This window comes from Gallus gallus, chromosome Z (genome assembly GCF_016699485.2).
Source record: "Gallus gallus isolate bGalGal1 chromosome Z, bGalGal1.mat.broiler.GRCg7b, whole genome shotgun sequence".
NCBI lineage: Eukaryota > Metazoa > Chordata > Aves > Galliformes > Phasianidae > Gallus > Gallus gallus.
Window position 1 is genome coordinate 15,036,635 of NC_052572.1, and position 24,286 is coordinate 15,060,920.

General features: G+C 37.2%; 1 protein-coding gene across 1 annotated transcript in view; it reads right to left on the reverse strand.

Annotated features, from left to right (window-relative positions):
* HCN1 (hyperpolarization activated cyclic nucleotide gated potassium channel 1) overlaps positions 1-24,286 on the reverse strand; it is a 198,453-nt gene that overhangs the window by 94,783 nt on the left and 79,384 nt on the right. The window contains exon 3 of the mRNA XM_429145.8: positions 1,704-1,865. Within this exon, the coding sequence (XP_429145.3) occupies positions 1,704-1,865 (162 nt within the window). The remainder of the gene's footprint in view (positions 1-1,703; positions 1,866-24,286) is intronic.

Consider the following 24,286-nt stretch of genomic DNA (forward strand, 5'->3'; position numbering starts at 1 on the left):
CACTGACAGAAAGATGCAATAGCTGGAGCTAGGTAAAGATTTCCTCTTCCTGACAATATTGGCCCTTTGGGGCCATCAACAAAAGTTCGGATTGCCCCACAATGTTTAGTGTTCATTAATAGCAGCAAGTTTGTCAGAGAAAATAACTTTCCAAAAGGATTGTTCCAAGAGCATGTGGCCAGTAAGGAGACAGAATTGTTTCTATAAGAAAATTGAGTGTGGGCAGGCAGATCTCCCTAAGAATGTGCACAGCTTTCTGAGGTCAAATGTAGCTCACATGGATGAATTTAATATTTAAGCATTCATAAAAAGGTAAATACTTCAGTTAAGCATAAGCCAAGGCTTATTCCCTTTCACCCTCTGGATTAATTTTTATCCAGATCTTTAGGAAGCTGGTAGAAAATGTACCCTTTCTGAATGTGAATGGAAGATGTTATGAAGTAGAACCCACAATGCAGTAGAATGCAAAAATGTGCCAGTCAGCATCCTGGTGACCTACTTATATTGTAGCAATTCCATTTGTGAAGATATGTCACTTTTTTTTTTTTTTTTTTTTTTTTTTTACAAAGCTGCACAGTGAGGTGTCAGCAAACGTGCTGCTTATCATTAAATATGTCATTCAGTGACTGCAAATGCTTGTCTGTATGACTGACAGTGGTAGTCACCAAGCTCCAACAGTACTAGGCAGTAGTACACTCCTAAAGGAACAAATATTTTTATGTTTTTACAATAGAAATTTGTGGGACTGTACAAGTTGCCCATCTACAGTAAAGGTGTCTTAAAAATTGTAGAAACAGGCTGCCCAAGGAGGTCCCTGAAGGTGTTCAAGAAACATTTAAATTTTGTACTAAGGGGAGTGGAAATATTGCTGGCAGGTGGATGACTGGACTAGATAATCTTGGAGGTCTTTTCAAGCCTTGATGATTCTATTATTCTGTGATTCTGTGCTTCAGGTGGTCAATGAGACAGTTGCTTGGGACTTTTTCTGTTTGGTACAGACACATTTCAACAACTTTATCTGTGTATTTTCTATGAAAAAAGTCTACCCAATTCATCATCCAGCTTCACAAAAAGCACTTACTTCTTCAAGGCGTATGTCAAACAAGCAGAACATCATTAACCTTCCTTACGAAGAAGGCATAGGCAAGTTTTCTCTTTCGAACTCTCTTTGCACACACACATAAGTATTGCAGAAGTAAATCTGTATTTCCTATATTCTACTTAGAAAAAACTCATTCTGACAGTTAGGAACAATTTGGTAAAGGATTTAATGACATAGCCAGAAGTTATTTACAGAACAAACAGAGGACTACATTAGATGAAAATAACAAAGATTAAATCAACATCTATAACCTTCTGAAAATAAAATCTAAACTGAAAACACAAGTGAACTGTGTGTTTCCAATTGTCTTACAGTGACTCCTTTGAGGGAATGAGGATTAACAAACTAATTAAAATGGCCTCAAAACTGAAAACATTTTCTGGTTCATTTACTGACAGTGTGTCAGCTTAGTATTGTTTTTGGTGAGGGTTACAAAACCAACCTTTGATTATTAGTAAGCAAGCCAGCAAAACCCCTAAATAACCTTGAGTACATTGCAGGGCACTGTCTTACTAGGCATGTGTTTTTGCACTTAAGTCTGAGGCTAACTGTTTAGAAAAATAAAGTTTAGAAAGCACAATGAAAAATGAACAATACTTACAACCATACCGTTTAGGGACACCCAGCAATCTGGTGGGAAATCCTGGAGTAACGGTACTAAAAACTGAAGACAGCCATCCCAATGGCAAAGCAGCAGCATCATTCCAATTAGATTAAAGATTCTCACCACAGCACTGGCCAGATCATATGTCATGTGGAAAATCTGTAGGGAAAAATTACAGAAGATTTATGTGATGCAAATCAGAAATGCAAATTATTTACTTTTCATCAGGCAGATTAAAGACAAAGAAGTATCATTCTGAACTTCCATGGAAGCAGAGTTCATTCAGTAACACTCACTAATATGGGCACACTAATTTGGGCACAGGACTGTACACGACACACCTGACTCTTGGCTGCATCACGGTTACACAAGCTGCTAAAAAATGTTTCATTTAATCCGAAGCCACCAACTGAAGTACTTTCTTAGAGCCACAAACTCCTTTTAATCGAAGTAGATCCCCCCCCAAAATAAGTAAAAAAGAGTGGGGAAGCTTGGAAAATGTAGTGAGCCCATTGCTTGTCTGTTAACTGGGTGACTTAAGTATTCACAACGTCGTGGGAGGTAAAAATTCAATGACCTATTCAGAATGGAGTCACATTTCCTGCCTTCTAAAAAGTAACAAAATGTGAGTGAAGAAGCAATATAGTAATTTTACTTTTTTTTTTTTTTTAACTTGTGCACTGCAAATATCGGCTCACCAAGCAAAATGACGTAGGAATATTTCACACCTCCTAATAATTCGCATTTTTCCTAAAATACTGAGAATCCTGAAACATCTGTAGTAGCTAAGGTCAAACAGAAACAATCATTTGGATTTTTCCATTCTTGTTAAAAAAAAATATATATATTTGTATAGTCTCTTCTAGCAAAGCATAAACGTACTCCTAAGAATAAGAGCACAAAAGATGAAGGTCAGCTGTTATTCCCCAGTTATGTGAAGAGACATCAACAGAAAAACATAGATTTTTGATGGACGCAAAACATTAGACGTCGTTGTTGAGTCAAATAATGAAACTGAAGACCACACACAACACTGGCTGCTCCAGTTAGGCATCCTGTCCATTTCCTTAATGCATTTGATTCTGTCCTTTCAGCATCGCAGTCTCTCACCTACTCGATGATACCACAACACATCACTGTGCACCGCAGTCAGAGATCAGCCTGTGCAACCACGATCCTGCTCACTGACATTGCAAAACACACATCACCAACATGGAAATTCCAAAAGAATTCAAGTGTGCAAGAGGAAATTATTCCGTACCAGCTTTCACATCGCTAAAACCGAAGGCAGTGGTTAACAACCCACGCTGTAAATGAGTACAAGTGCAAATAAAGAGAGCAGGTTAAAGTGTCTTTCCATATCACTGTTAGTGAGAGTTTGTTGAAAATGACGACATATTTTTGAATCCCAAACTGTAAAACTTATGTAGCAGAAACATACCTAATAAATTATGTTTATGTGCAAAGCATTGCTTCAAGTTAGGGCATTTTGAGAGAATAATATTAAAATTACAGCTTCAAAGACACTTGAAGCAAATTCTTAAAAGTTATCTAGACACTATTTAGTCAATTTTCCTGTCAATAGTGAGGAAATTACACTAATATTTAGGAGATAATGTAAATAAAATAAGCAGAAAAGTGACATCATTAAAATTTGTGCTCTTTGGAAATGATTTTAATCTATAGCTATTTAAATAGCTACAGTTTCAGTAGGAAAAATGAACTGGGTGAGTAGGTACTATGTAAGACTGAAACAATTTTATTTCAAGAATGGAAATAAATAACAAGTACTAATGTTCTGGAGTGCTAACTAATGCTGAGTTTCATTTAGGTTACACTATCCCCCATGGTTATTTTACTGCACGTGTTCTGAAAACACACGTCTGAGTGTTTGTGATAATCAGGGGAAGATCTGATTCTGTGAAACTCTCCAAAGACAATGGGACAGAGCACAGACCCCAGGACTGCTGCACCCTTCTCTGACCTCTGTAACTACAGGCATAGTCAAGATGACTGGCTGTTCATATGTCCTGTGATCAATGCTGCCTAAGAATGATCTCTCTGTGGCTCTTTCACATCCATGGAGCACATTTTTTGGCATCAATTCTTGTTATAGAGATAGCCCAAATGTGGAAGCTCTAGTAAAGGAAATGCTTGGAACCATCAGCATCTGACACCGTGATTCCATCGCTTCTGAAACCTTTCCACTCAAGAAATACTCCTCTGCAGCTTAGCACAAAGGATCAGAAAATGCTGTTACAAATATATTAGCATTCTGGACGTTACCTTTATTGCTTATCACAGTAACATGAAATCAGCATTTTCACCATGGCACTGATTAATTGTGGTGTTTTATCACTCATCCTCTGCTTACTTTAATAGCTGTGTAGCCTATTCTAATAACTGTCATAACTGTATTTCAGAAGAAACCTTAGTAAGAAAAAATCTTATGTATGTTGAAGTAATCTTTTAAACATCTCTGCATATTCTAACCAATTTCCAGTAAGCAAAAGCTGTTTTCTTTTTTGAAAATTACCCTGGAAATCTATGCTTGGTTGGAAACAAAACAAAACAAAACAAACAAACAAACAAACAAACAAAAACACATTAAAATATCCAAAGCCTGCACTGTAAATAAACAGTAACATTCGTTTGTGATGATGTACTGACATGTCTAGTTGAAGGAGTGGGAGCTATTTATTAAAGCTGATACTCATACTAACCTGTGGACTGAAGTACCACAGTGCATGTTTAATCTTTTATATTCTTTCACATAAGGAGCTGATTGTGATACAAGGAAACAAGAGGTAATCATTCATATTTTCATCACATTCTCATTTTGTAATCAAAAAGCACAGTTCCTATTTGTTGAACGAATCCTTACTAAAATTCCTAGGAGGAATGTAGTTTATTAAGAGCGGAACTGGCATACAGAAAGCTGCCCCCACTCATCTGCCCATCCGCAGATTGTCCATTAGCATGAGAAGTGGAAACCTGAAATGGATTAGTTCGGTTTCACAGTATGGGAGTGCTATACATTTAAATTATATATTTTTTCATCTGAACAGATTCCTTTTTGAGACAAAACTCATAAAATATACAACTGAAACACTTGGAAACACATACAGTTAGGCTTCTAAGCACATTACTCAGGTACCTAAATGCTCGTAGCTTGGACATCATTAAAGACTCACCAGCCATAAATCGCACACAAATGAGCACACCTAAAACACATTTGAAAACCTGGCCACTTTATTTAGACTACACTTATATATTAAGCTTAAACCACAATCAGGCACAAATTTTTAATAACATATTTCCAAAAAAAAAAAAAAAAAAGAAAGAAAAAGACTTCAGCAACATGAGAATACTGCAAGCAAGAGAAAATGAAAACTTCTTTGAGAACTAGCTCTTTTTATATTATCATTTCACCTAATAGGAAACACTTAATAGATATCTCTTCTTTTATTCTACCACTCAATTTCCATTGCAGATTATACTTTTTTTTATTATAATGCATTTTTTGTTGTTCTGTTGGAGCTTTTTGTTTGTTTGTTTGTTTTTTGGTAATATTTTTTACTGTTAACATCTTCCATGTACTTCAAAATTGTGTTTAATAATAACCTGTGGCTTATTACCTCACTTCTGGAAACCCGTAATTTCTTCCTGTATTATTTCATAACTTTTTCCCTAAGGAGCTGACATTGTGTCTGACAGTGGCTGAAATGTAATCACATATTAGCCATTTGTCAGATTTTGGCAAAATACCATTCCTAGAGAATAAGAAATAGCTCCTCAAGAAGTCATAGGTCACATGATTTAACTCAGTTTTTATTCACACTTCATTAATGACTCTCTTGATTTCCATGTGTGAAGAAGAAAGCAGATCATTCTTTTCTCACATTTGTAATGGAGTGTATACTTTGAACTGGTCCTGCTGACTCTGATTTCCAAGCCTGAGACAGAAAAACTGTCCCAGTGTCACCAACCCACTCGCTTAATGGAATTTGAGGGCTGTCATATTAAGTTAATAGTATGTATCTAGCTCAACTTTATGAGTATAAAATCTGCTTTTGTGGAGTGCACTAGGTTACCACTTCTGCCTTCTTGTAACTAGAAGGGAATAGTTCTTCAGTTGTGATTTGTAGTTTGGCCTGATTTTTATGTTCAGTTATATAAAATTTGATTTATAAAATTAACCAAGATTTAACTCTTCCAGCAGGGAAAAGAAAGTCTCAGGAAGTCCTGAAAAATCTACTAAAATCTTGTACCACGGACTTGATTGAGATACGTCCTCTTCTGCACCTCTTAGAAGCACTAGAAGTGCTCAGAATCATAAAGATAGTCAAGGCTTCATCTTCACGTTCTGCTTTGCGCCTCTGGCCACATGAAATGACACTCGTACTAAGTGAGCTGCGAGGAGCCTGGAATATTCAACAGCCACCTTCTGGAGACTGAAATAGCTGCACGTGTATGTCAGTTGCTAAAAGCAGACTGAGTGAGTGTGGCACTGAGCAAAACAATGTAAGTTCAGGATAGACTGCCAGGCAAAATAATAGTTATGAAAAACAAGGTTTTTTGGTTCATCCTCTGGGTCAGCCCAGAATTATTAGGTTCATCCCTCAGAGCAGCACCTAGACAGAGATTAAGAACTGCAGGATTCAGATTTTCCTACCTGAGCTAAATCTTCACTTTTAAGACAGTATTTGTAACAGAAAGCTCCAGGAAATAAAATATTATGAAAAGAAGAAGAGAGCACAAGGGCTCTGTTCACACTTCTGTCTCTCCATCTGCTTTAAACAGTAAAAGCCAATCATGACTTTTTATCCATGTTACATTCTACAAACTGATTTCAAAAAACATTCTTCATGAACATCATTTGAGATACTGTGGATTGGATCCAACCCTGACCAAAGCTCATTTCTTTGGAAGCTACAGTTTACTACATTCTACATGGAAAATATATCTGCAAAAGTAGATGTAAAGGCCCATTGATTGAAATGCCAGGGTGTGCCCTTGGAGTTACATTTTACACTCAACTGACTCCTGATGCTTGTGCTTAATTTGATAATAAATAATTCATCATTGATAATTCAGTAGTGGGAAAATGTGAATAGCACTATTTAGTCTAGTTGTATTCGTGACTTTAAGCTGATGACAAATGCAGAGATCTGCTCCTGCTTTAGTTAGCCCTGGGGGTAAACACCAGTGATTTAATAAGTGGTATAAAATATTTTAAATCAAACATATCCGGAAAAAAAAAAAGAAAAAGAAAAAGAAAGAAAAAAACAAGCTGAGATGATTGGCCTATTTTCTGTGACCTTTAAAAATTGTTATTTCTAGATGGACTCAATTTGACATTAGGTTTTGTAATAGCGGCCCCATTTATTCTGCTTCAAGGCATGTAAAAATGGCAGCCAGCTTCTGTGTAGCAAAAAGAACACAACAACACAGACATGTGACAGTGCTCCAAGTCCAGGTTAAACCTGAAAGCATTAAAACCAGGAAGCAACATTTATTAACGCCATACAAACTCTGCAATACATGTTTTCTACTGCAAATTTGTCAACGCCATACTAATACATTACTTCTCATGCTGAGGGCATAACCTTGCTGCCAAAACGTTTATTTTTATTATCCTGTTGTGATTAATGTGCATGACCTGCTTTGACATCAAAATAGAGACCACTAGTCTCTTTAGTTCTGTAACAAAGAAAACAAGCCAAGACTGACAAACATTAGGATCTGGAAACAAGAAACACAGTGCTAGTTTTCACTGCGCTTTTACACAGGTAAAGTTTATTTCATTATTAATTTTAATGACAGAATGTACCTTACTAGACTAAGCCTTTTCTTTCATTAAGTGAGGCAAAGCAAAAGTGAGCAAAAACAAAACAAACCAAAAATGACAATAATAGTAATAATAATACTAGCAGTAGTAGTAGTAGTAGTAATCAAGTTATAGCTGTGAGAAAGACACGTGGAATTCTAACAGATTGCCTACATGACAAAATTTAGCTGAAGCTATTCTTAAATTATAGTTCGGAACTAAGAATGAATGTGTGGGGAAAAAAAAACGAACAACTTGAAATGTTCATGAGAAGAGAGATGGCAAGTTCTGCCAACTTGAAGTATGGCTCAGTTTCCATTTCAGCATTATTTCAAGCATCAGCATCACCTGACCTTCAGCTGAAGCTTCTTGATGGGCATAGTATCTCAAGTGACAGCACCACTGAACTCTGTGAGCAGAGGTGAGCTAGAAGGAATATTTCATTTATTATTACCTTTTATAATCAGTCATGTCTTACAAAGAAGGCAGCTCTAAGATACAGGCAGTCTCTAAATGGCCCAAAATATTATTTACAATTTATCTTCGTAGATGAGTGAGAGGCACTGTTTTTCACATTAAGGTGCAGATGTATTCCAGTGTCAACCAGAGAAGAGAAAAATAAGTTATTCACCATCACTTATCTACCCACAGACAGACTAGGGCAGGGACTCCCACAGCACTGAAAAGGGCAACAGAACAAGTAACATGAATCTTAACAGCTATCACTGCCTACAGCATTTCAAATATAAGGGCAGAATTCAGATAACCGACTCCATTTTTCAGAATTACTTGGAGCTTATGAAACCTAACTTCTCCACTTTTAATATACAAGCTGCTTTCATCCTTATAAAATGTGAAATAAAACAATAAATATCAGACATGTATTTTGTAAAGAAGTTTACAACAAAATATGTCATAAAGACAATTTAGGGAGATCCTAGATCTTCACCAAGATCAAGAACCAAGATCTTCACAAAAACTGCCATGCCCCATAAAATTGTTTTACACCATATTTGTCTATTCAAGTCTCACAAACCCCGGGCCTTCTTGATTTCCATTTTTAAAGCTTAACTTCAGAGATAATTACATTCTACCCCCAGCACAGTTGGTCTTTTCCCTTGAGCTGCGTATTAACAATATGGTTTGGTGTAGTGTGCTGGCAGGGCCTGACATCGAAATAGGCAGGACATGGTCTCAAATTCATGGATCTAAAAATAAAACAGTGCACAAACAGTGTTCCCTGTGATCACTTTCAGACTTCTGTTTGCTGTGCCTGTGAGCAATCTGATTGGTACTTGAACACTAAAAACACCCAAGGATATTTCCAGGTGTGCACCCGGGGATGCAGGTACACCAAGTATCTATAGAACCACTTCTAGGTTTGACTGGTAAATCCATAACTGAAGAATTCTAACCTAGCCCAAGAAAAATGAAAGAACACAAAGCTGAAAGACAGCAGAAAATACTTATAAATCTATACAAAGTAACCGCATATCTCAGCACAGAATGTTTTTACAACTGAGACACCTGCAGACCCATCTCCTTCAGTCTCAGCATTTTCCTAAATGTCTCTTGCGTTTTTAAAAGATTTTGATTTCCAAGATCTGGGAAGATAAGATGAAAACAGACACTTTCTGAAAGTAGGAGATGCACCATCTCCTAACCGCCCCAAAAAGCCGCTTGATATTAAAAGGAATGGTTCATTAAGTTCCTAAATCGCCAGGTCTTTTTCCATGATGCTTATCCCAAAAGTCACACTGGTGCGTTTCTAAGCTTCAAATTAATTCTGCTAATTATAATACAGCAACATAATGATCTAATAGCAAACAACTGAAATAATGAGGAATATTTCTCCTTGGGAATTTAAGTTTGTGTCTTACTGAAGCTATTGAGGTTAATCTTCCAAACATGGAATTAATGGGCAAGGAATTGAAAATAAAAACTGTTATGTTAAATTTCCTGTGGAATAAAAGTTCTGAAATCAAATCGATTTCATTTGAATAGCATAAAAAAACTTCATTTAAAAAAAGACAAAAAATGTTGTTTCATGAGGCACAGCTGTCAAATGTAATGTTTATACATTTGGGATATTAAAATTAAACATAAACCCTGAATAAAATATGTGAAATTCCACACTGCATTATAAACTAAATTCTGTTTTTTATAGTACCTTAAAAGGCCATCTTTATTTAAAAATATATATTATTGGTTATATTGGTTATATTATTGGCTTGTCAGTACAATCAAGGCAGAAGGCTGGTGAATGATACTGTATGAAAGTCAGAACTCTTCAGTGAATGGATGCTTAGAATCCGAAACAGAAAATCCATTTATTCCTTTGAAAATTTTGGTAATCTTGTTAAAAGGAAGCATGATAAAGCCATTCATATATCATATTCATATACATACGCATAGAAAAATGAAAGTAACATAATCTAATGGTATATACTTGAATAAATTATTATGCTAATAACAATTTGACGTCTACGTCGATGTTTCACAATACTGACAAACAAGTTGCAAATTACACAGCTAATTGAACTGCATTCTAAAGAAACTATTTATTCCGTAAGTACAAATGAAGCCTGCAGTTAAAAGCTCAGTGCTACTCAAAATCACATAGCGGATGTCTTCTGCAATTTTAAAGGATAAATGTAAAAAACAAACAACAGAAAAAAAATAAAACAAAAACAAAAACAAACAATACCATCAAACTGACAAACCAAAAAGAAAACAAATAAATCCTTGTGATCTGATGCCTGACCAGGTAGAAGGAATGTGCCAGAATCATAGCCTTCACAATCACCCCAGTGTTGCCAGAAGAAATTAAGAACTCAGTTGTGGGCTAAAAACTTCAGGTTGTCACAAATATATTACCAGTTTAAAGAAATTACTTTGAAAAATTGCGGACAATAACCTCTTATGTAAGTTACCTTGTTTACCTGAATTAGTATGTGAAACTACCTTGAGCAGAAATTTCAGATGCTAAATTATTCTACTTGCAATTGTGTCCAACATTTGCTAAATACATGACTATCATTATTATGAAAAGAAAATCAATACCTGCATATCCAAAAACATAATTTACACACAAGTCTGAGTGGTCAAAAGTCTCTACAGATCTCTAGTTAGTCAATGTAAAAGTGAAAGACTGAAAATAAAAGACAGGAGAAGGAATACTAATAAAATTGGACAAGAGGAGTTACTATAAGAAGAAAGAAGTATGTTTTCATGGTCCTGTTTGGGTCCTCCAATTTTTGTCCAATTCCAATGACATTTAAAATAATACAAGCCTCTGATGGGTAAAACTGTTGAGGATTCAATGCACAATGCATCCCAGACTTTGTGTTTTACTGCTGTTGGTTACAAAGTCAAAGTATAGACTGCATGGTTTTTTCACATTATTTTTTTAGAAAATAAATTCATCAATATAAATTAACTAATTATACTTTAACATGAACATTTTACTGCATTAGATATTTTGACAGAGAAAGCTGTCAGTGTTCAAAAGTGTAAAACTACGGTATCTCAGTACTCACTACTGCAGTCTCTCCAAGAACGTAGTCTGTAAACTGTATACACTTTCATAACATACACTTTGTAAACTTTTACCTCATGAAATGTGTCTAGCTTCAATCTGCCATATGAGTAATAGGACAGGTTGCACTATAAGTGTCACAGCATGTCAGTCTGTGGATTGGAGACACTGATCAGATGCAAGCAATACTACTGGAACAATCAAGTACTGAGCCCTGCCAGCAGTGACCACAAACCACAGAGATGGGGCAGGTGGTCAGGCCGCACCGCTGGCCTACAGCTTGCAATCCCTCAGCAGGGCTGGCTGCAGCCTTACCATCACACGTCATGTTTGTGACTGCTGTGGGTGCCCTGTGACAGCCCAGCATATCCAGACATGGATCTGTACTTGTCTTTCTTGGATGACAGCTGTGGCTTTCTGTTGGTTTCTAGCTGATCTTGTAAAAATGTCTGGTTCTCAAATTGCCCTTCAGCTTAAGCTTTGCTCCAGAATGCCTGACTCCATTTTCAGTGCCTGCTCCTCACTAGGCCGTACCTTGCTATGGCTGTTTGTGGTTCCCCACTGCTGGCCATACTGAAATCAATCATCCCAGCTGAATGCCTCCTGTCAGCCATCAGAGGGACTTGAACTGAACATTTCATGACCTTAATGAGTAGGGATTTGCTTTTGAATACTGTACAAGCAAAACTTTTTACGTGACTACTGCTAGTTACGTGTGTGCACTTATTGACCATTCATGGTCCTGGTGGACACCACAGATCCTCGTTCAGCCCAGGAATACCTCTGTCCTCTCAGGAATTTTGATTTAACACATCAGCATTTTTGATAGCTAACGTTACTACCAGCCCTCCTTCAGAGTAGTAGTCAGTCCATCCTTTTCTTGGCACCAGGAAAAACCCTCTGTGCACTCATTCCCTGCATTTTGCATTATTTTACTGCCAGAGGTTTATTTGTCAGTTTGCCTGCAGTCATTGCTGCCTGCTACCAATGCAAATGAATGTCAAAAATCTCAGCTGCATAACGCCTCACAGAACTAACCCATGCTGAGTTCTGCAAAGGTCCTCCAAGGTTTGGCAGCCAGCTGTGAGCTTTCTTGGACCATCTCCTAGTTTTACAACATGTTGCTGAAGGCTCAATAATTTTCGTCGCTGTCACACAGATGACCTCAGTGTTTACCTTCTTATTATGCTTTTATATGTCTTGTGATCTACAACAGCAGAAGAGAGTGAATGTTGTCTATTCTCAACAGCACTTCACACAGCATTTTAGTTTTTAGTTTTGTAAGATTATTACAACTCAGAGACTGCACAATGGGATTTTGTCTTCTACCTTCTCTTTGTGTTTCCATTTCCGTGAAAAAAAAAAGCACATCTTTTTACTCTGCAAGAAACCTGAACCCCCACGATCTACTCGCTCTGAGCACCTGAACATCTGAGGATGCTCAGTGTTGTACTGAGATCAAGCAGCCTGGCCATGCAACAGAGTGCAATATTCTTGTTTGACAACTTCAAAAAGGAAAATCATCCTTTGTCTCGTATTTTTTAGGAAAAGGCCACAAGTGCCAGTTGTCTTCTGCATAGTTTTAGTGTATAGTAGCTTCTACGCAGCCTTTTTCTAGTTCCATGTTTCTGCCTTGTCTGTCTGCTGCACATGACTCCCAGTGCAGCTGCTATCAGACTCGCTATTGACAAAAGGATACCTCACAGATGAACCTAAATGGTAGGCAGCCACTGAAGAGAACACATAATGAAGCATGACTTGGCACAAAAGAACTTGAAGCAAACATACTCTTCTTCAGTGAAATTCTCAATCATCCCATAGACGCATTTTTTCGTTCTTCCTTGAACAGGAAGAAAACTTTGGGAAATTTCCTTAGGGATATTTAGTAGCTCTATTTTACATTCCCTTTACATCATTGTTAAAATATGGTTGTTTTATTTGTTGCTGTTTCCTCTATGACATAGGTTGCAATCTGCTTTTTTTACTATTTCTGTTCTGCTCATATTCTGTATGGTTCTAACCACCCTACATCTCCCCTTCTGTTTGTCATATTTAGTATTAAAAAAATAACAATAATAATATTTTTTTAAAAAAGATGCTAAAGCAGGACTGTGTAATTATTGTAAGGAGAAGAAAAATATATCCTTACTTTCTCTATGTAGATTTATAGGCAGTCCCAAACTGGTGGTGAGACTGTGATTCACTTCCATTTTTAAAGGCAGATTTACACTACTAAACATCTGGAGGAAAAGGATTTACTTTCAGAAAATAGACCAGAGCTTCCCTCTGCTTCCTGTGCTTTCTCTTATTCTTGTTCCCCAGAGTATCCCTGCAGTACATTTTCATTCCATCCACTCCAAATGTTCCAATTTTTCTATACCCTGTCCCTGTGCCATATCCTCTTTTATTTTGTTTATACAGACACAGAAAACATTAATATTACATTCAGAAACACCCAGAAAACATTTTCAAGTTAAGACAACACAACACTGCCCATTCTTTTTCTGAGTGATTGTATCCAACGGCTGACATTTCATATCAACCACCACATCATGGTAGTATTGTCAACTTCAGATAAATACAACTGTGATTTATGTGGCCCCATGAAACTTGAAATTAATTTAAAAATATGGTTTGGTAGTTTGTATCTGCATGTCAGAAATTGGTGGGAGGCTAAAGCTAGCAACAAGAAAAGGAAATAGTGTGTACGAGATGTTTACAAAGTCACAGAGCTCCAGGAGCTGGGACTCCAGTATAAAGACAGTATTGTAAGGACTACAATAAAAATGGAAGTCTGCAAAATTTGCAATGACATTCCAATCATCCTACTTCTATGAGCAGTTCTAAATTAAAGAAATATTTTGTTTCCAGAAGGCAAAACCTAGGAAATATTTATCCTGTGTGCTCTCAGTGCTGCAGCTAACATCACTGGGACAGTGCTGTGACGGAGGCTGAATAGCAAGAACAGCATTTACGCAATTGCAGAGTGACAGCGGAATGCAGAGTTATTTTTACCATTGAGTTTGGCAGAACCAGCTAAACATGAGGTGCTTCAAATGTTTCATAAGCCCTAGATCTGGGGGGGGAGAGGGGGGTCTGCATGTGAGTGGGACCACTAACATAGGACAAAAGGACAAGAGAGAAGGGAGAGTAAGCTGTGGTTTTACAGAGCTGTGAGAACTCTTTGCCTACTGGTTTCTTGCCCTGCAGAGACAGGCCACAAGCACTGCAAACAGGCTGCAAGGAGTTTTCTGAAATACTGCAGAATGCAGAGCAGCACTTACTCAGTTCTCTGCCAGGCATTACTCCCTGAAGAATGATTTTTAATTTTTTTACCTGCCCAAATTAACCCTGTCACTTGCCCATTCCATCGGCCTGGAATTTCCTCTAAGATTCCCACCCCCACAGAAGCAGCAATAAACAACTGACATTTTTCGTAAATCAACCTGCCAAATACTTGGTTTTTCCCTTCTTCCTTTAAGTTCTCACTGTCTGATGACCAGAACAAATACACGTCAATCTCAGGTCACCCACATGTTTTCTAGACATCACAATGTCATTATATTCTCTGCTAAATAAATAAATAAAAGCAACACAACAACAGCAGTCATGAGCATTCTGGGAAAACCGTTATGGTCTGACTGGCTACCATGTGATTTCTATTTCTGGGATAAACATATTAAAAATAAATGAAGAGGTTGTCTTTTTTAACATCCCGCATGTGGAATACTCATGCTGTGCTCTGCACGGTTTGATTAAGACTTCCACTTACTCCGCTCAGTCACACACCCATGGAAGGCTAATTGCAGAACTGCTTGTTGCTGAGAAGCAGGAGATGGGCACTGTGGTTCCTGCCAACCCTCTGGAGGCAATGGAGCCTTGCAGCAGGCAGGGCATCCCTCGGGGCTGCTACACCCCGTGCTGGGCATTCAGCACAGGGAGGTGGCACATTTCCCACATTTAGTGCTCATCCCCTTTGTGGAGATCTGAGCAAGGCCTTAAGAAAGAGAGAGAGAGACTATTTATATAAAAGATCATAAATAATTGATTGCACTTCTTTTTTTTTTTTTTTCCAGGAACCGCAGAGTTCATTGCATAAGGGCAACAGTAAAACGAATGTGAGCTATGGATGTAAAAACAAAATAACTAACTGTCTAAATGCACCGTTATTCTCAAAGGATGGAAAAGGTTTTGTAATCGCAGACCAAAAAAATTCTCAGATCTCTGCAACATCTTCCCTTCAAACTTTTTAGTTTTCCCTTCAATTGATTTGTCTTCTCTTTACAGTTCAGTGATTATTGATTCCTCCTTTCAGAGGAAGCACAATTATAAAACAATTATCTGCTTTCTCAGTATTTCCCTGTCAGCTACAAGCAGAATGTTATTCCATTAGTGTGCTGTTAGATCTTTTCTGTTCATTCAAGTATAATCATTAAAATGGAAAAACAGCATGGAATTTGTTTTCTGATGCCAAATACAATGTGCTAGAATGCTCATGATATCAGATATCATCTGGATATATACCTCTCTATATACATATATGAAAATTTACATCTGTACATGTAAATGCATACATATGCATATATGAATGCATTCAGACTGTATATGACTGCGATGTGTGCTGGCCAGCCAGAGCACTAGGGTTTTGACATGTGCCTTAAGCTCTTAAGCCTCATCATCTACCTTTGCCAAAATATGAACAGGGTTTGACCACTAAAAGCACTTCAGTGTACAAACATAAAACCGATTCCATGCTCATCTCACAATTCTTCCCCCCTCTGCTTTGCTTTTTCTTTATTTTCAAAAAGCTTTTCAAAATAGATAGATAGATAGATAGATAGATAGATAGATAGATAGATAGATAGATAGATAGATAGATAGATAAATAAATGCACAGAGCTCCTTTGGAGAATGTATATAAGTTCAGTTTTCTTAAGGAAATCCTTGTCTCCCAGGGGTCAACAGGACTTTGATATTACCTGCAATGGATCCCAGATTACTTTATTTTTCCTGCCCTGTTGCAGCTGAATTAAATTTAATGGCTGCCAATATATCCCAAACATTAGAGGAGAAAGGACTTAGGAGGGATGAACCTGATGGAAAGCCAAAAGTGAGAGAGAATTGTATGTCATGGTAAAGATACCAGAAAGGACACATGCAGACAGCAGAAATGTTAAGTGCTGTGGTTCATATGGATTTTAGTTATTTAGCATTATTCACCAGTTCATTCATTGTCACATTTTATTCCTATGCCTGAAACAACCAAAAGATCCATTAAACTTTCCATATATATGTTCCACACATAAATAAATATGTTATTTGTGCAACTCCACTTCTGGTGCTGAAAATGCACATCCTTTTTATCAGCAGACAGCAACACTGTACCAGTCTGAATTACATGTTCTTACATTTATTTTATTTGGAACATTAAAATTAGCCACACCAAGGTACATGCTCTGAAAACCAAACTGGGGACATAGATTTTGCATACTCTGCAGTTTATATAGGATTAACATGCGAACTTAATTTTATCTAACTAGTTGAAAAACATCATCTTGTGGGTATTTACTACTCCTATATCTTCTGGTAATGACTTAAGAGAATACAGATGCCATTTCATATGTGCTGTGGACTTAGTACTGTGCAGAAAATGTGAGAGGAAAGTAACATCGTTGTCTGTGAAATATGTGGAGAGACACACAGAGCTAAATTACAGCCTAAAATGCTGAGTGCTGAAAGCCAGTGTGGAGAACATATACGACACCATTACAACATTTTCTTCTATTTTTCTTACTTACTTTAAATTAATTTTGACAAAGGTTTAAAAACTGCCCTGCTAAGCAACTTCCAACATCATGTAGATTCCAGTAATTAAGGATTCAAAAAAAAAAAAAAAAAAAAAAAAAAAAGGAAGAAAAGAAAGAAAAAAATCCATGAAGCTCAATGCATAAAATGGGAATTTTGTTCTCCTCCAACACATAGCCTAATTCGTTTTAGGCTTTTGCATGCTTTTTTTCTTTTTCTTTTCCGTTTTCTTTTTTTTTTTCCCTCCCAAAACTTCAGCTTTCAGAACCGTTTTCCATCAGTGCATTTGGTGTGACCAAGGTCCCACATAAACTATTTTGAAAGATTCCATTACTTGCAGAAGTGTCTTGTGACTGCTATTAACCATTACAAGGTGAGATGAAAGATCTTTAGTACTTTTCACCTTTGGTTACTTCAAACCTTCCATTCCAGATGTCACAGAAATGCTTAACCCCGAGACAACAGGACTGAAGGCTGTGCCACCTTACTCAGTGCTGCACCAGCAGTGTTCCCAGGGGTGTCCCCAGTGCCAGTGAAGGCCAGTTCCAAAGGGGTACGGGGGTTGTTCCTGACTGTAAGTGTCTGGAGACGGCAAGAAAAAGCAGGCTTGGCTCGTCTGCTCCACTGACACTCTCTTTGGACAACCAGACCCATGGCACAAAGATGGAGGTAGTGAGCACCTCTTGGCGCTGCTGAAGCAATGCTCTGGTGCTGCACTGCTTGTACTTAAGTTGCATGCAAAGCTGGCAGGGCTTACAGGGGTTATTTGCCTCCACACAAACCCATGAAGCAATCCCACCCACGCTCTGTCTTATAGAATAGCTCCTAATTAAATCTAGTGAACAAATGAAAAACAACACAGTAATTAACACATTGAAACCCTAGCTAGTCACCAAGAGTGACAGAAAGGATTAATTTGCTCATGATGAGCCAATTTCCATTAAAAGAGCCTAACTATAAATGTAAAGAAATACATACATAAGCAAATAAATGTAAAACTGGAAAAATTTATTCTAGGTTTATTCTAGATTAATAATTGAATTCTACTCGTTTCCTATTGAGTTTTACTTAGTATGACCAACCTTGTCTTATATAACTCCTATTACTTAACTTTAAAAAATCTACAACTCTTCAAAGCCTGCTAAATGTGTTGACCCATTAGTATCTTGAAACAGTAGATGCGGAGGAAACACAATTTCCTTATAATGTTTAAAATTTCTTGTATCTGAATTTTATTGTAAGAGCCTTTTTTCAGGATCAGTCCATTCTTATTTGTGTCTTCTCTCATTATTTACACAAACCACAGAAGATTTAAAATCTGTTAAAATTTAAATAATAAATACAAGTATGTTGTAGGGGGAAAAAAAATCAAGTCCTTTTAGATGTATTATTTCTTTTAAAAATCCCCAATACAATCTGGTGTAATATCAGGCAATTCTCAAACTAGAACAGTTTTATTCCATGAGTTATATATTAAAAGAAATAACCTTGATAATCATTTTTATTAGAGAAAATGAAAAATCTGTTATACAATTGACACTTTAGAGATCATCACATGTATTAAGCTGGTATGATTTTGCTTTTATTTACTTATAAAGTATTTGATTTACTTTTGAACAAAAAAAGAATGTAGTGCCACCTAGGGGTATTCATGAGCTTAGGAAATGGAATTTTTGACAGCTCAAATATTCTGATCTAGGTTTATTTTTCCTAACTGCATTTCTTGGAATAAAAATCTGTATTTAAGAAAGTTCACACAGTTCAATGTTACTAGCCTGACAATACATCATACTCTAATTTCATTAAATTTCATGAAATTAATTTCTCCGTTTCAGCCAGGAACTCTAAAGAAACTTGCTATTATAGAAACTACAAAATAAATAGAATGCATATCAAGAGGAAATAAATAAACGGGAAACAAAAACAAAAACACTTTCTCCTTCTGCCACAAAATTCCCATGCTACCAAAGCAGAGAAAAACTCAGCCTCATTTTAACTGGTTCTAGCTGATGTGTGGAACTCCATTTTAGATGCTTGAGCTTTTATTTCACCTCTGGAAGTACAACAAAAGATGAGCGAGTTGGGAGGACTACTCAGTAGGGGAGTGAAACAAAGGTGGTAGCCAACCACAGCATTTACTCACTCCCTTTTGTTTTTAATTCTTGGGCTGTTTTGTTTTATTTTGCTTTTCCCTCTTGCTTATTTGTTGTTTTAGTCAGTAAGAGATGCTTTGGTATTGCTATAGAAAGATTTTGTCTATAGAAAAGTGGATTAATCTATTTAAAGCAATTTTCACATAGAGTGAGTTGATGTACACTACTACTAGAAGGAGCCTTGCACCATACATCACTGGCTGCAGACAAGGATTGTTTCATTTCTGAGGCAGATTTTGTACAGAAAATGCTAAGCAAATCAAATACATGTGCAGGACTAATTTCTTCTATTGTTTTTCACTGCAAATTCTGAATTTCCATTCCAAATGAATTTAATCTAGGCCATCCATCTACCTGATGTTTCAGTCACATTCAGTCATAGTCGTCGCATTGTGCTCATTCACCTCTACTGGATAAAACCTTAAAAAAATCCCCACTTCTACATGCAGGAGTGACAGCCTCTTTAGTGTGAACTACAAGAAAACAAGGTAAGTCACGTAAGAAATGATCGTGTTCCACATAACAGGGTTTTTTTTTTTCTTCAGCTTCTTCTCCACTATCAAACTCACCCACACATCTGCACATTCAAGTAACTCAAAGATGCTACCAGAACGTCTGTGAGGTTGGAGTAATTGGTGAGGCTGTATGAATTATTTAGAAAGCAGAAGCACTGTTCAGAAACGATGTACTATAATGGACATCTCCAAAAAAGTTATTCAACTTTTCCCATAGAAATCTGCAGTAACTAGTAACATAAGCACAAGGCAGAGGATTTAAATCTTACTTTCAAGTTCTAATGTCAATGCAAATACAGACTGTAGAGCCACTTATATGAATGTTCATATTCTATTATTAAGCATGCAGATGATACAGCAATATTAATGCAATAAAATCCTATTAACCATGATACTGCTTTAAAAGAAAAAGAAAAAAAAAAGCCAAGAAAAGAAAAGAAAAGAAAAGAAAAGAAAAGAAAAGAAAAGAAAAGAAAAGAAAAGAAAAGAAAAGAAAAGAAAAGAAAAGAAAAGAAAAGAAAAGAAAAGAAAAGAAAAGAAAAGAAAAGAAAAGAAAAGAAAAGAAAAGAAAAGAAAAGAAAAGAAAAGAAAAGAAAAGAAAAAAAAAAGACTGGTAATACAGGATTTTTCACTGACTATATAGGGAGTCAGTCCTGAAAAATGCTGGGTTGGTTCCCTGGTCCTAATCCAGGAAAGCACTTAGCTAGTACCTTATTTTAAGCATATTAGCAGTTGTCTTGACTCAGTGGGAAAAAGCCCAAACAAACAGGAATCTGTCTATCATTTTAAATGTGTGTAGTCAGGTTAGCATCACTCGTTAGTTATCTTGTCACCTGTCAAAATGAAGATCCATCCTGTCTGTAATTCACTCCATTACCTTGTCAGTGGAGGACTCCTCTCTACATCATCTACCATCACCTACGTTATTTCTCTTCCTGAACTTAGTACATTTGCACCCAGATCCTGCAAATCCTATTAATATACCTCACTAAAGTAATGGCATTTCCATAGCTGTATTTCATTCCAAACTAATTTGATTTTCTAGTGGAATGGTTTAATCAGCAATTCTGAAATAGCCTCAATCTGCTGTATTCTCTTAGGCAGCTTTTCCCCTGCATGGAAAGAGAACAGTTAAGGAAATTAACATTACTCTGCATGACAGAGGGAAAACTACACTGAGAAATGTGTTCTTGAGCTGATCTCTCTACACTGCAGAAAGACTAAGATTTCAAACCAGACAACTACTTGTCCATGAAGTATTGCTTATTGAGAACCTTTAAAAAAAATTCTATCTAAAGATTGTGGTCTTCTTATTGAATGGGCTTCATTTTACCCAAAGTGAAATTTTCACCGGTTGGGGACAATCTAGGCCAGCCTGTCTGCTCCCCGTTGCAAACCTGTTATATTTTTCAGTCTGCCCAGAAAGTTACACAACGGTCCCATATAAATGCCGTGTTCTGTAGCAGATCTGCTGAGCATGCTGTTTGTTCTTTCTTCTGTTCTGCAAAAGCAATGTAACGCAATAATCACACCAAAAAACAGTGTTCTTAGCCACCTCCACTACCCTTTTGGCTATGTTGACTATTTGATGCATTTTATTCCTTTATTTGTTTATTTCTTCAGAGCCTGTCCTCTGAGGCCCCATGGCACTGATCACACAAGCAATTCCAAACAGTTTCTCCTGCTGCATACAACACAGAAAGTATCCTGTTGTGTTGTGGGCCTTGTCATATGTAAGGTCTTCTATGTGATTCTCGATGGGATCTACACTCAGATAGATCAAACTGAGAAGCAGTAGAAGGCAATGCAAAAGTTAGCTTGTAAATCTTGCAAATCAGCACGGACTAAACAACAACCGCCTATAACAGCTGTGGAGAGCCTAGCAAAAACATTCATACAATAATAAGGCAGGAAGGAGTGAAATATATGAGGAGTCAAGATAAGTCTCTCCAAGTAAAATTTTCAAGGGCTGGTGGTGGTACACAGTGAACGACCCAGACAACAGACACTGCTTTGGAGATAGCCAGTAATATGCAAAGACAACAGTCAGTGAATATGCTGATGCTTAGTATGTGGATAAAGGACACTTTTGCTGTTCCATGGAGTCAGCTGCTCTCACACCGTACCAATTTCAGGATTCTCTGTCCAAAATAAGAGTTTGAAGACCAAGTTTCAGCACTGTATTGCTTTTCTCTCCTATAGAGAGAAAAATCACTAGGGAAAGCAGCATGAGAACTTATCAGAAAAAGCCACAAGGAATCCCCTCCTTTTGCACAGCTAGAAAAAAGCCTTGGATGGGCCCAGGCAGCAGAAGACAGATCCCTTCTTCACCGTCAGTTTAAACAACTCAAAATGGAGGGAAAACAGTTGTGCACATCTGCACTTCATCTCCATCTTCCTTTGCAGAAGCCCCTCGCGTGTTTGAAATACACGGTGAAAAGAAAGTCCAAATGCTTTGGTGTATATTATATTTAGAATCAAGTAGCTAAAGCAGTTTTGACATTTGAATTTGGACTCATAGGACTCACGAGGGTTTTAACAAAATAGTCTCAAACACACTTACATAAACATTTCTATGAAGCTATCTAGTACAGACTGGCAAGTGTTGACATAGAAATACAAAACAGAGCTAAATTTACACACTGACCCCAACTTCAGACTGTGGAAGATGGTACTGACTGCTCCTCCTTTCAATGTCTAAGAAAATTAGCAAAATAAAAGTATAAATCCCAGAATAAATTGGAAATGGAAAATAAATTGGCTTCTTTGGATTCTTAGCACATTACAGCTAGAATCAAACTGGCTTGTCAATGCTTATGAAATGTGCTTCACAAATTCATGCTGTTTGTGTCCAAAAATTATTCAGAAATCTAATCCATACATTTCTGCCTTATGTCTTGCATGGACGACTAATGCTTTCTCAGCAGGTCTACCAGCAAAGCCGATTAGTAGACTTCAAGCAATTCAACAACCAGCTGCAAGACACCCAGCTAAAAAAGAAAAGGGTATTTCTCAGCTGTAACCCTAGCATAAATCTTTCAAACAGACTTTTAGTTTGCACTTGGAAACATATCATTTTGCATAAAACACAATAAGATGCTAAATTACTTTACTAAGTCCCTCACCACATACTTCATCCCCTCCTCACTGTCCTTTTAGTAATACAGAAAACAAGACATCAGCAGTCTGTTTCACTGAAACAGGATGTTATTATAATCTGTATTATCACAGAACTCCGTTGTGACATATTAATCATAGTAAACCCCTGATCCAGAAGGTTTACTCTTTGACATGACAAATAATATTGTGAGAGCAGAAAACAGAGATAAATATAGGAATTTCCTTACTGTGTATGGAAACAGGCAACAGCAAGAGAATCTCTCAAATGCATCGAGGGCCATGTTGTGCAGGCAGCAGTGCTGCACACAGCTCTCCTGTGAGCCAACAAACCAAAAGAAGGAGAGGAAAGGAGCAAATATGGGGAGGGAGAAACCAGACCCCCACAGAGTGTTCCACAAGCTGTGTTTTCACAGTGCTCAATCCAGCGGGTGCTGGTCACCCACACCCTCTGGAACATAGCAGAACACACAGCCCAGGGTATGCCTACACCACATACCACTGCCAGATGCTGCAGAACACACTGCAGGCGGGGATATATACAAAATGACCTCTGTGCCATTGCTCATCATTGTGATGCTGCATCTGCTTGCGCTTTCTAGAATTCTGATATATTTTCTACTTCAAATGTTGTAGTTACGGGCTGAATTTCATATATAGGATAGGAGAATATGTATCCCATCTACAAAAATTAAACCTATCAGGAAAACTAAATCTAGATTAAAAAAAAAAAATAGCATGATAGTGAATTTTGCTAACTCTCATATGGCATTCAAGATCATATATGCCATTATTCTCACTTGAGCAATTATTGCCTGGTATTTTACATTCTGCCTTGGTCTGTCCCCTCTGAAACTTGAAAAAGACATTTTTTATAATGTCTTATTGTTTGAATTCATAGTCAGCTCATGTTCAGGTAAGATAATGGTTACATTGCTATAGTGCTTCTGTGCAGAAGAGAAAATTTGGCCAAAAAAAAAAAAATGACTGTAATTTATTTGTGCTTTACATTAAGGTATTAACTCACAAGAGTCCAGTTTATCAGGAACAACCATATCAAGTTTAGTTACACAAACTCCTGTCTCTTCTTATCCTCTACAGAGGATAAGAAGCCTCTTGTTGACACACCATTCACAACCATCCAGCTGCAGAGGACACCATGACAATGAAACACATGCAGACACATTTCATTTGGATTCGTAAAAAGCAGCCCTGGGGCTAAAACAAGAGGAGGTGGCAGATCCTCACAGTTCAGTGGCCATCAGGGAAAGAAAATAGGGAAATTTATTCACAATTTCACTTCTGTTGGGAAGCCTTTTCTTCCCCAGAGGCCAACAGAGAAAGCAGATCAAAGTCTGACACTGGGACTTTCAAATAACTTTTTTTGGAAAGGAGTAACAGTTTTATGGAAGAAGGAATCATCAGCTACCTATTTCTTTAAACTAAGCGTCTAATTTTTTAAGTGGCTTCAGAGGAATATATATGCATGTGTGGGCATGGAGATTTAAGGGCCAACAGTTGGAGTAGTGTCACAGGTATGTCTATGATGTCATCAAATGTAGTGCCGGAGAGTGTGCATATCGCACAGGTGTGAATGCTGGGTGTAACCATCAGCAAACACT